Source organism: Zeus faber, assembly GCF_960531495.2.
Source record: "Zeus faber genome assembly, chromosome: 1".
Taxonomy (NCBI): domain Eukaryota; kingdom Metazoa; phylum Chordata; class Actinopteri; order Zeiformes; family Zeidae; genus Zeus; species Zeus faber.
Window position 1 is genome coordinate 60,216,081 of NC_137193.1, and position 12,243 is coordinate 60,228,323.

The window sequence follows — 12,243 nt, forward strand, 5'->3', positions numbered from 1 at the left end:
ACTACCCAGAATGCAATGTGCTGCCATGTGGCCTTGGAGTTGAAATGTTTTTTGTTTTATTTAAATTGTTGCTAAGAACAAACAGCCAGAAACCGTTTAAGTAAGCTACTAATGATGCTTTTCCACTGCAGGGAACCTGCTCAGCTCGACTCTACTCACCTTTATGGTTTTCCATCAAGCAAAATTTGTGGATAGTACATGCCTCTTATTTTGGTACCACCTCCGTCGAGGTAACTGTTTCAAGCAGTGTCCCTGTGGGTGCCTGCTACCTGTTACCAATTGGTATCAAACCTGGTACCAAATTGAGCAGAGTCGAGTTGAGCCGGTTCCATGCGGTGGAAAAGCGCCATGTGGAATTAACTTTTATTTGTATTCATAAACGCATGAAAACTTCTAGACTTTTAGCTGCATATTTAATATTATTTGAATAGCTCAGGTGGGTCCACACGATGTGATTGGCTGAAGCTGCAACTCTGCATCTGATTGGCTAAAGAGTGGAGTTTTTCCAGGGACAGGGAACCATTTATTTATGTCAATCTGTTTTAAATTAAAATCCTTCTAGTGACTCAAACACAGTCCAGGCATATAGGCTTAAAGGTTAATTTGAGAGGGACCTGAGTGCAGACAACATGGAGGACGTCCACAAGAGGCACATCCACAGTACACAGGAAATCATGTCACATCAGCAGCAGAAGTTTGTGTCAACATCTTCATTGCACGTGTGTAGTCTACTTGTGGAAAGGCAAGAAGATGAAGACGACTTTACGGCGGCAAGATGGTGTTTTTAAATGTTTGTTTGCTTTTCTAAGGTTTTATTCAATGTTGTCTATCAAACTTAAATATATCTAATAATCCAGCGAGCATCTACGATGACCCAGAACAATAAAAATACAAAAAAAAAAAAATAATAATAAAAATAAATAAATATATATATATATATATATATATATATTTATTTATTTTTTTCTTTTCTCCTTAATATTTCTCTAAATACACCGACCAGCCACAACATTAAAACCACCACTAATAGCAACTAATATTGTGTAGCTCCCACTCGTGTGGCCAAAACAGCTCTGACCCGTTGAGGCATAGACTCCAGACCTCTGAAGGTGTCCTGTGGTATTTGGCACCAAGACGTTAGCAGCAGATCCTTTAAGTCCTGGAAGTTGTGAGGTGGGGCCCCCATTGGGCTTGTTGTTCCGGCACATCCCACAGAGGCTCCATCTGATCGGACCCTAACCCCGCCCATCCACATGATGTAGAAGAAAACGTGATTCATCAGACCAGGCCACCTTCTTCCATTGTTCCATGGTCCATGTGTCCATTGTAGGTGCTTTTGTCGGTGGACAGAGGTCAGCATGGACACTGCGCGGCTACGCAGCTCTGATGTACTGTGTGTTCTGATACCTTTCTATCATAGCAGCAATATTTTTTTCACCAATTTGTGCTACAGTACTTCTTCTGCGGGATTGGGCGAGACGGGCTAGACTTCACTCCCCACGCGCGTCAATGAGCCTTGGGCGCCAATGACCTTGTCACCAGTTCACCGGTTGTCCTTCCTTGGACCACTTTTGGTAGATACCAACCACTGAATACCGGGAACACCCCACAAGACCTGCCGTTTTGGAGATGTTCTGACCCAGTCATCTAGCCATCACAATTTGGCCCTTGTCAAAGTGGCTCAGATCCTTACACTTGCCCATTTGTCCTGCTACCAACACATCAACTTCAACAACTGACTGTTCACTTTCTGCCTAATATATCCCATCTATCTTAGAAAGTCTTACATTTTGAACGGGCATTATTGAACAGGCACTATTATGATTAAAGATAGATTGTGGGGGCACATGACAGATGGACTAGGAAGCTGTTCCAACATGGGAGCATAAAAACAGAAGGCTGTTCTGCCAGCTTCAGTATGAACTCTTGGAAGGCCAGAGGACCTGAGAGACCCGACCGGCTCATAGCTGACCAGTATGTTGGAAATATAATTTGGTGCCAGTGCAGTGAGAGCGTTGTAAACCACCATGAATATTATTAGTGGATAAGTAATAGTAATATTGTATGTGAACTATCTTTTCAAGAATTTTATGGGTGGTTATTATAGGATAAGTGTGGTCAATCGTTTACCCCTCTGGACATAAACTATCTCAGACAGCAAAAGGAATGATTTGATAATTTGCTGACTGTTTTCCAGATTATCATCAAAATTCTGGAGGCCCACGGACACACCTGGACCAAGCAGAGGTCACCATAGTCATAGGGAGAGAGTTTGAACCCTAGAAGAAAACAATATAGTTATTGCACTACAATTAGGTTGATAAAATGAATGAATAAATGGATAAAAGTGAGTTGTAATGATGATTCTCATGTCAGAGAATGTGATGGGAGGACGGGTCACAGCCCATGATCCTCTCTGCTGCTCTGATGACCTATTGAGTCTGGCCTTATCCTGGGCGGGCCCATACCAGACACACAGCTTTATTGAGTTTTTATATACTTTTTATTTATGTCTTTTTCCATTATTGAATAACTGCTTTGTGTTCGTTGCTGATGTTCTGAAGCGTAAACTTGGTTGTAGGTTTAAATTGCAGGGGTCAATTTGATCCCAAACATGGGATCTTGGGAAATGGGAAACTTGGGAGGCAGTTGATCCGCTGTGGCGACCCCTAACGGGAGCAGCCGAGAGAAGTGGAAGAATTTGATCCCATACATAAAAGATGTCAGTTTATTTTAACATAATAGCTGGGTTCATTTTGATTTTGACAGAGGATGCAATTAGTGTTAAGGGTCACTGTGTTTCATCAGTAGCTTACAGGGTCTTCCAGTGCCTATTCACATTGTTTAATAAATTGTTGCGAAGAAATTGTTTAATAAATTGTCAAGCCCAGTCTCCTAGCGCCACTGGGCGCCGCTCTTCCCTCATCTGCTGCTTCTTCCTCGGCAAACTCCACACACACCTGAGACCCATCATCCACTGCTGTATTTATTCCCCAGCTCCCCAGTCACTCATCGCCAGATCATCAGCTGACTTACCCTAGTTAGTACCTCTCCTGGCTCCCTCAAAGTCTGAGTAATCCAAGTATCTCGTCCTTGTCTTAACCAGCCTGTCGCCTCTCCTCGTTCAAGTCGTTCCCGTCCTGCCTCATCCAGCCTCGTTCCTCGTCCATCCACCCGGAACCTGGACCCCCCCTTCCCAGTCCACACCAGTCCTGTCCTCTCTTGCTCCACCTGGTCCGATAGTCCCGCCGGTCCGGACCCGCTCCAACCCGACCGGACCTCTCCCGTCATCATCACTGTGACTTAAAATAAAACTCCTTTGTTTACCCCTGTCTGCCTACCGTCATCTCTGTGTCGTGCGTTTGAGTCCCTCCTAGCCTTGGTCCTAACATAAATACATTTGATTGAACATAAAATATTTAGAGGAACTGGCAACTTTTTAAAGACTTATTGAATTACCTTTATATTGGCCCATTTTTGAGATTGACTTTTAAAATATATTTATAATGAATAAACTTTGTATATTTATATTTTTAAATCTGTTAGAGAAACCTTTCTTAATCCCCTGAGGGAAATTCAGGTGTCATGGCAGCAGAAACACAGGTACAGGTCAGAGTCCCGAGCCAAAACAAAACAATAATAAGGAAAATAGAAATAAGTAAAAATAAATATAGCTTCAGGCAGCTATACATTGGGTCCAGTTTGGTCATGTTAGGTAGGTATTACAGGTTTCGGAGGTTCTGTCGTGATCAAGGGTCGCTCTCAGTCTGCCATGTCCGGAGGGACGCTTTTTTTTTACGTAGATTTAATGTTTTGGAAATAAAAATTGTATAAATAAAGACATGTTGGCTTTAAGTGAAGCTTCTTATTTTTGCTTTTAATTGGGTCGGTTACCAGTCCTTCATTGGTTCATGTGTTCGACCAATCACCGCGGTTTAGTTTAAATATCTGTCAAGAACGGGGTTGGATCATGCAGTGCAGACACAAAAGAAAGGGACGGTTGCTCCAAAGGTTCTTAGAACTTCCTGCGGTGCTAAAACGCCTTCCGTGGCCAATTATCGTTTTTTGGGATTTTGTGAAAAGTAGCACTAGTTAGTTTTCCGACTCTCCATTAAACCCAGCATCGGCTGGGGTTGTCTGTCTACCCCAGTGGTGCTTAACTTTTCCCAGCTCAGGAGCCACATTAACAAAAAATATTTTCACAAATTTCTGAACCCTTTCCTTCATCAAACCATTCTGCATTTTAGAATAAGGCTCCTAGTAATATCTTATGAAGGAATTAAATCATGATGTATGAAATAATTGCAATTTTATATTTATTACCATTACCATAATATTACCATGTTTTTAATACGAGCTTCTTGCCCACTGTCACAGAGATTTTCTCGCACACTGCAAACAGAGCTCTAGAATAGGTTGTGCTGCATTCACATGGATTACGGGAGACGGCAACCTGGAGGTCAGGAGTCAATGTGGCTTATTTGTCACATACGTATACATACGGTCATACATACATGCAGTGAAATGTTATGACATCCGGAGTTTACGCACAATATGCTCTAAAAATACTAAAAACACTAAAATGTGCGTAAGCAAGGGGTGGCGCCACAATCGCAATTATGGGTTCTATAATTATATAATAGTATTAATTGTCTGTGTTGAATTAAATTATATAATAGTATTAATTGTCTGTGTCATTTAAATCCTTCTAAATGAAACTAATCATCAAGAACTGCTTCAGTAACTGTCCTTCGGATGACCTTACATAGACAAAGCGGTGAGCCAACTCTATTGCCCATGTCTGCTGCGGTTGCAGCGGTACATTCCGTGTTCTCTGGAATATCACACTTAAAATAAGTTAGATGGACCTGGATTGATATAAAAGGTTTTTTTCCATTAATTAATTGTATGGCGCCTGTTGTTGTACTTGTAGCGTGGAAGCCGATGGAGGATTTGGACACTGGTCTCACATGGTGCGATTGGTTCAGTGATAAGTTGCGGCTCCAGGTGATTACTTATATACGGTAATAATATAATTTAATATGAATAATTAATAAAATTGCCAGTTGAAACCAGGCGATCAGCCATTGATCACTCCCAGGAAACATCTCTATAGATGTGCTCTCTCTCGAAGCCGTCATAGGTTGATGTGTCTAACAGGAAATTCAGTTTTGAATACTGCAGACAATGTCCCGGACAACACTGATTGAAATACTCTTTCATAATTGTTTTATAATTTTTTTATAACACAACACTTATAACACAATAACTAGTCATAAAAGAACCATGGGTTGAGTATCATTAGTCTACGCGTAGCAACCGCTATGCAATCCGAAAGTCCCTGGATGCGAATGACTCGAGAGACGAAGCTTGTACTTATACAACTTTGGATGATGTCACAAAGCGCCTCACTCCTTAAACTAATTGAATCGCCCCAACGTTCTTCTACTTGTGGTAAATTTGCAACACTCATTTCTGTTCCAAATGTACCTCAATTTTGACCAAACTCAAACAAAAAGATGTCTGAAATGTCCTGGTTCCAACGAGACCTCAACCATGTCTGTGCAAACTGCGGTTGCCGTGTTTGAGATGCTTTTAGCCCGAAAAATGCCAAGAACATAAATAATAATAACAGATCCGAGCAATAACAAAAGGGTTCTCGCATTCCAGGCTAGACCCAAGGCCAGAGACCTCCACAGATTTAATAATTAACCGCTAATTAAAGTATAACATTGATTTAATTAAAAAGTTTATAAAACACCAACTAACCCTGTGCCCCCTCAGTTACTCAATCAACCAAATCAAATTGATAATTAGATGCAGCAGATTGAACACTGTCTCATCCTGAACCTTAAACTTTAGAGCGGAGTTGTCATCATAGAGTTACTCCAAGCACGCTATGCCACCATCAGAGGAAATTCGAGAAGAGATAAGAACAAAAGCTTGTGAAATATTTTGGTCCGGCAGTGGTTACAAAGCCATTTCCGCGGCTCTGGGACTCCACCGAACCACGACGAGAGTCCCAGCCATTATCTCCAAATGGAGGGGCAGCCGGCCTTCCAGAAGAGCACCCAAAGAACCACAGGCCTCTTTGGCCTGAATGGTCCATCGGCGTTTGAATAATTGCGAGTCGCTTAAGATAAAAGTAGCTGTGGGTTGTTCATTTTACTGAGATTGAGACATGATTCATCCTGGTGCATGCAGTCCCAAGACAGCGATGGGCTGCATGCTAACTGTGTTAGCTCAGTGCATGGCTGCAGAGGGGATCAGCTAGCTTAGCTCCTGTGAAGTTAGGCAAATACACTGTCCAGCATCTCAAAAGCTGTGTTATTTAAAGGGGACCTGTCATGCATTTCCTTATTCCGTCATTTATAATATACAATGTGAGATGTTAATTTTAGACTGGTAAACTAATGACAGAGAAATCTCTGTGAACAAAAGTCTCCGGTTTCCAACCGCTTTGAACGCTCAGTTTTCTCTGGTTTCTTTATATGGTCATCTGCTCCATTCAATCCGCAGTGCGCTTCGTTTTTAAATGAGGCCTTGTAGATCTAATATGAGTGAAGATTCAACAACTGGAATCATTATTTCTCCCTCAAATTTGTTCAGAAACAGATTTTGATGTACTGATAAGGTGAAATCAGTGAAAGCTCAAATGTATAATCTGAGTTGTATTTTCAGCAAAAAACTTCAAAAACATGTTTTGGGGACATCAGACCCATATAAACATATTAACACATAAAAAAGGAGCATAATAGCCCCCCTTTGAGCAAAACCTAATCACCAACATTGGAGAATGAGAAACAAGTATGGACTGCTAAAGGAAGCCAAAAGGAAGTGTGTTCTGCTCGTCCTCCACGAGGCTTTTTAAACCTGGATCACATTGTGTTGAATATCCCAGCACTTTGAAAAGCAGCGCGTTGAAAAACATGAAAAAATTATTTTAATTTTGTTATGTTCAATTCATATACACTACTCACAAAAAGTTAGGGATATTCGGCTTTCAGGTGAAATTTCAGGATGAACCTAAAATGCACTATAACCTTTACAGGTGAACTTAATTTCACCTTCTTTAAACTTTTGAATGCACATGTCCAACTGTATAATGTTTCAGTACTTTTTGCACAACTTGCTGTTCTGTAACAAGGAGCTGAACAGCAAAATTCACAACAGGTGTTTGATCCATGAATCGACCAATACATTTCCTGGTTCAGTTAGAATTGGTGTTTAAACAGTCCTCTTCATCATGCTGTTCACATGTTGACATCATGAGACCAAGACGACACCTTACAACTGATCAACAGTACCTCGCCATTGTGAGGCTTCAAACAGGATGTTCTCAGAGGGAAGTGGCCACTGAGCTTAGAGTGTCACAGAGTGTGATCGACAGGTTGCAACAGAGATACAGAGACTGGAAGAGACACAGAAAGGCATAGAAGTGGACGTCCTTTGGCCACATCCCACACTGATGAGCACTTTATTGTGAATAGTGCTCTGGGGAACCGGATGATGAATGCCACTCAACTCCAGGCACATTTAAGGGAGGTGAGAGGCACCCAAGTGTCACGTCAGACCATTCAAAACCGTTGACATCAGCGTGGTCTGCGTGCTAGACGACCTGCAAGGTTACCTGACCACACCACCAGGCACAGGCATCATCGTCTTGCATGGGCCAGGGAGCATTTACGCTGGACGAGGGACCAGTGGCCTCAGTGCTGTTCTCTGATGAAAGTCGATTCACGTTGAGCAGAAACGATGGCCGCCAACGATGTTGGAGACGTCAAGGAGAGCGCTATGCATCAGCCACTGTTGTCACCAGACGAGCCTTTGGTGGTGGTGGTGTTACAGTGTGGGCAGGTGTGTCTAGTCAATACAGAACTGCCCTACACTTTGTGAATGGTACAGTGACAAGTCCATACTACCTGAATAACATCATTCATCCAGTCATTGTGCCCCTGCATGAACAACACAGGCATCATTTCATCTTCATGGACGACAATGCTCCAGCTCATCGAGGTTGCATCATTAGGGAACGGCTGCTGGAGACTGGGGCACCTCAAATGGAGTGGCCTGCACTTTCTCCAGACCTGAATCCCATAGAAAACCTATGGGATCAGCTGAGTTGCCGTGTAGAGGCTCGTAACTCTGTACCCCAGAACCTCAATGACCTGAGGGCCGCCCTTCAAGAAGAGTGGGGTGCCAGGCCTCAGCAGACAATAAGTCGACTTGTGAACAGCATGAGACATCGTTGTCAAGCTATAATTGATGCTCAAGGGCACATGACAAGTTATTGAGACATTGACATTTTTTGTTGTGGTATACCCACCACTGTTGTTGGCTTTTGTTTCAATCTAATTATTTGAGATGAGGAAATCACCATTGCATGCTTCTACTTAAATGCCCTACTTTCACGATGTAATATCAGTGTCGCGCAAACTTTTTACATTTTCCATAAATTTCACCAAAAGCCAAATGTCCCTAACTTTTTGTGAGTAGTGTGTGTGTATATATATATATATATATATATATAAATATATATATAAATATATATAAATATAATTGTAATCATGTTTTATCCTTTATTTTATTTGTTTCTCTTTTATTTCGGACTGTATATCTTTTTATTTTGTGATGTGAGACTATGGTCTGTACTGGAGTGCACCAGCCCGCCCCTACATGCGAATGCACCTGGAGAAATGAAAGCCATTGTGATTCCAGTCCCTTCTGTGACACCTCCCCGCCCTCTTCGCCCACATCGCGGGGACGGAATCGCGCGGATCGGCAGCATCTGCGCCGTTGGAACATGATCAACGTTCCCCGTTCGACTCTTCGGACGCCGCTCCGCTCAGAACTATTTTCGCTCCGTGGCCGTTTATCCATCCGCTGGGCGCAGTGATCACCAGCGGTGCTCCGTGCTGCAGGGTTCGGGGTTGCCAGTTCAGTCAGAAACACGCCCGGGCTGGAAAAGGGGAAGCGTCCATCATTCCGGAGAGCGAATCAATACTTAATCATAATTAAAAAAAAAAACAAAAAAACAAAACAAAAAAAACAACAAACAAGGACAGCGGCCATGGGTCGCAAATGCGTCATTAAGACGTGCGACAATAAGCAAAAGAAAACGGCTCGGGCCATGTTCCACAGATTCCCCGTCTCCGACCCGGATCGACTGAGTCGGTGGCTGTTCGCGGCGGACATGCACCCCGCCACGCCGATGGAGGTGATCAAGACCCGGGTGATCTGCTCGGAGCACTTCGCGCGGGGGGATTACTACGAGAGGATGGAGCACGCGAGCCGCACCATGAGGCTTTTCCTCGGGAGCACGGCCGTGCCCTCGCTCGGACTCCGGGAGCCGCAAGGGGGAGGAACCCGGTCGGACCCGGAGGTGAGTGTCAGCGGCGGATGGAATAAGACTGCGGCGGTGTGTGAGCAAAGTTGTACCGTGCGAACCGGTGCGATACCTGCTCGGTCCATTTCCGGGGGAACCAGGAGTCCACAACAAAATAATAATAATAATAATAGATTAATAGCAGTAATCAATCTATGTCAACTATCCACATGCTGCCAAAAGTAGGAGATTGTGTGTGCACATGGGAGACCACAATAAACCGCGCGGCGGGGTTGCAGAACACCGCTGTTGGGGTCGTTCCGGGGCTGGCGCTGCCTCCCCGGTGCCGGACGCGCATGGCCCGTACATCGGTCCATGTCCGAGTAGAAAATGGACGGAGCGCGGGGGGGCGGCTGCTATGTACCCTCCGGGCAACCGTAGGGCGCGGGGCCCCGGAAACCGAACGAAGGGGGCGCGAATGTGGCGGCACCGGAAATAGAAAGTGGTCCTAATGGGATGGTTGTCCGGCGCGGGGTCCTGTTCGCCTCATTGGCGCGAGCGTCCAAGTATAGGTAGCGCGCTGTTTTTGTCATTATTATTTTATTATATATATGTATTTTTTTTAAATTCTAGCGCGTGAATGCAGATGGCCGTGCAACGAGCAGAAAAGGGGAAGTATGTGTATATTTTCACATGAATCCTTCTCTTCGGGGCATGTTGTCGTCAGGCGCGTAAAAGTCTACTAAGAAATGCAACGCGGGCTGTGCTAGCTTCGCCCCCACGGTTGCCCGATTTAGGCGAAACATTGCATAACAAAATGCCCGGTGGAGGTACCGCGACCATGGATGAGTTTGAGGAAGCACCCGACACGGAGGTAAACGCACAAAGCTTCTCATTTCCGCTAGTTTACGGTTGAGTCGGCAGCGGCGCCGACGTTCTTGCTGCCCAACGCAGCTACGCAGCGTGTTTACATCCCAGAGCTAGTCCACGGACATAGATACTTCATTTGTTCGCTAAAGGCGATAAAAAATAATAATAAAAGCACGTTAGCAATATGCGACATCCCTAAACATTAAAGGTCACATATTATGAAAAACTCACCTTTTCAGTGCTTGTACTACTAACACACAAACCGTGAAATAACCCAGTACGTTTTTTGTCGGTTGTCTAGGTCAGAAAACACGTGATTCAACGAGCCGTTGGGGTTTGCACCCCCCCCCCCCCTCCTACGTCAAGTGGGGGCTCGTTAGAATGACCCCGCCCCCATCTGAGTAACTCCACCCACCGCTTTGCGAGGGGGCGCCATTTTTCTTTTTTTATTTCTCATGCGCCAGACCCGCTAGCATTATGTCAAAGCTGAGAGCCAAGCACAGCTGCTCTGTTGTTGGCTGCACAGACCAGCACAAATCTCTCCACCGGCCCCCAGCCTCAGGGGACAGAAGAGCCGAGTGGATACGGTTTATTTTTGACGGCGACGTCCCGGCTACGGTCGGCAAAAGCCTGTACGTGTGTGCTAACCACTTTGTGTCGGACGGCTTTACCAACCTGGGTCAGTACAACGTAGGACTGGCCACGAAACTTTTCCTGAAAAAGGAATCAATACCAACTGTCCGTGATAAATCTGCAGATGAGGGAAATGTAAGTATTTAAAAAAAAAGTTGTGCTGTTTCTTTTGCTGTTTAGCACTATCTAAAACTAATAGCTAAGATAATATATTAGATGTAATTTTCTAGAAAGTTACTGCCGTTACTTGCTGCCTGATCCATAGTGAAGTTTACGGTATTAGTTTGTTAGTTGAATGTCCTTAGGTTGAACTCCCATCTTATAAACACCTTTAAATAACAGGAGAGAAAAATGAGAGAAGGGGTGGTGATGGCCCGAGTGTTTCTGGCTGAGATGTCCTGCTCCATTGGCAATGTTTGAACTTCTGCGGGAGCTTCTACTTGTTCTGGATCAGATTCTGGCTCAAACATGTGTGCCTGAGCTCCTGCGTTACTGTTACCAGCCGTATTGGTTGTTTTCATGGGGATTTGGGGGGCGGTAAACGCTCACTGGTTTAAACGCTCACCGTAACCATGTTAACAAGGAGGCACGGCCGGAAAGCCACAACCAGTTCTGGAGTGGGGCGTGGCGAGCAGCAGCTCATTTTCATTTAAAGCTACAGACATAGAAACAGCAACAAACTTCAAAAACATGTTTTGGGGACCTCAGAGATGTATATTAACTTGTTTAAAAGGAGTATAATATGTGACCTTTAAAAAAATATATAAAAGTTAGATAATATACAATAAACCTAAAAATTGCAATGTACCATACACCTCTTTATCAACAATCCACTCTCTGTTAAGAATAGGAAATACATAAAATTCTTACATGTATAGAATATGAGCTTTACATATGCTGTGTGTACCAGGGTGGGAAAACAAAAGTATCTCTTATTTAAGTAACTCCTCCAAAAGTCTGAGGCAAATTTAACTGGCCTTTGCTCTCCTCGAGTCTGAACCAAACTGTTTTCAAGTTGAGAACAGTTATGTGTCGTCAGTGGAGGGCTGCGATAGCTGCCTAAAGTTTATTCTTTCCTTTTTTCACCCTCCTTAAACCTGTGTTTTACTTCTTGATATAGGTCATTTAGGCTTATAGAAGGGATTTCCATCCATTATTAGCTTTTAGGAGGTCTTAAAATGCACATATTTAGATCATGGAGATCAAAAACCCTTTGGGGGGGGAAGTGGGGCATGCCCCTGAACCCCCTAGCAAACTCCGCTTGACCTCAGTATTTCCAGGTCCTGGATACAGCGATTCCCTCTGCCAACTGTATATTTTCCCCAATCTCTTTTCACACCTTGCCTGGACTCTAATAAGTGAAGCACACAGAAGAACGTGCTTGTATGAGAGTGATGGTGGGTAGATGGAGCCTA

At 43.9% G+C, this 12,243-nt stretch overlaps 1 protein-coding gene across 1 annotated transcript in view; it reads left to right on the forward strand.

The window, feature by feature from the left end:
- Positions 1-8,981: 8,981 nt before the first annotated feature.
- Positions 8,982-12,243, forward strand: part of zmym4.1 (zinc finger MYM-type containing 4, tandem duplicate 1) — a gene marked incomplete at its 3' end in the record, with an annotated part of 53,699 nt that continues 50,437 nt past the window's right edge. Inside the window, exon 1 of the mRNA XM_079998125.1 lies at positions 8,982-9,382. Coding sequence (XP_079854251.1) covers positions 9,071-9,382 — 312 coding nt within the window. The 5' untranslated portion in view covers positions 8,982-9,070. The remainder of the gene's footprint in view (positions 9,383-12,243) is intronic.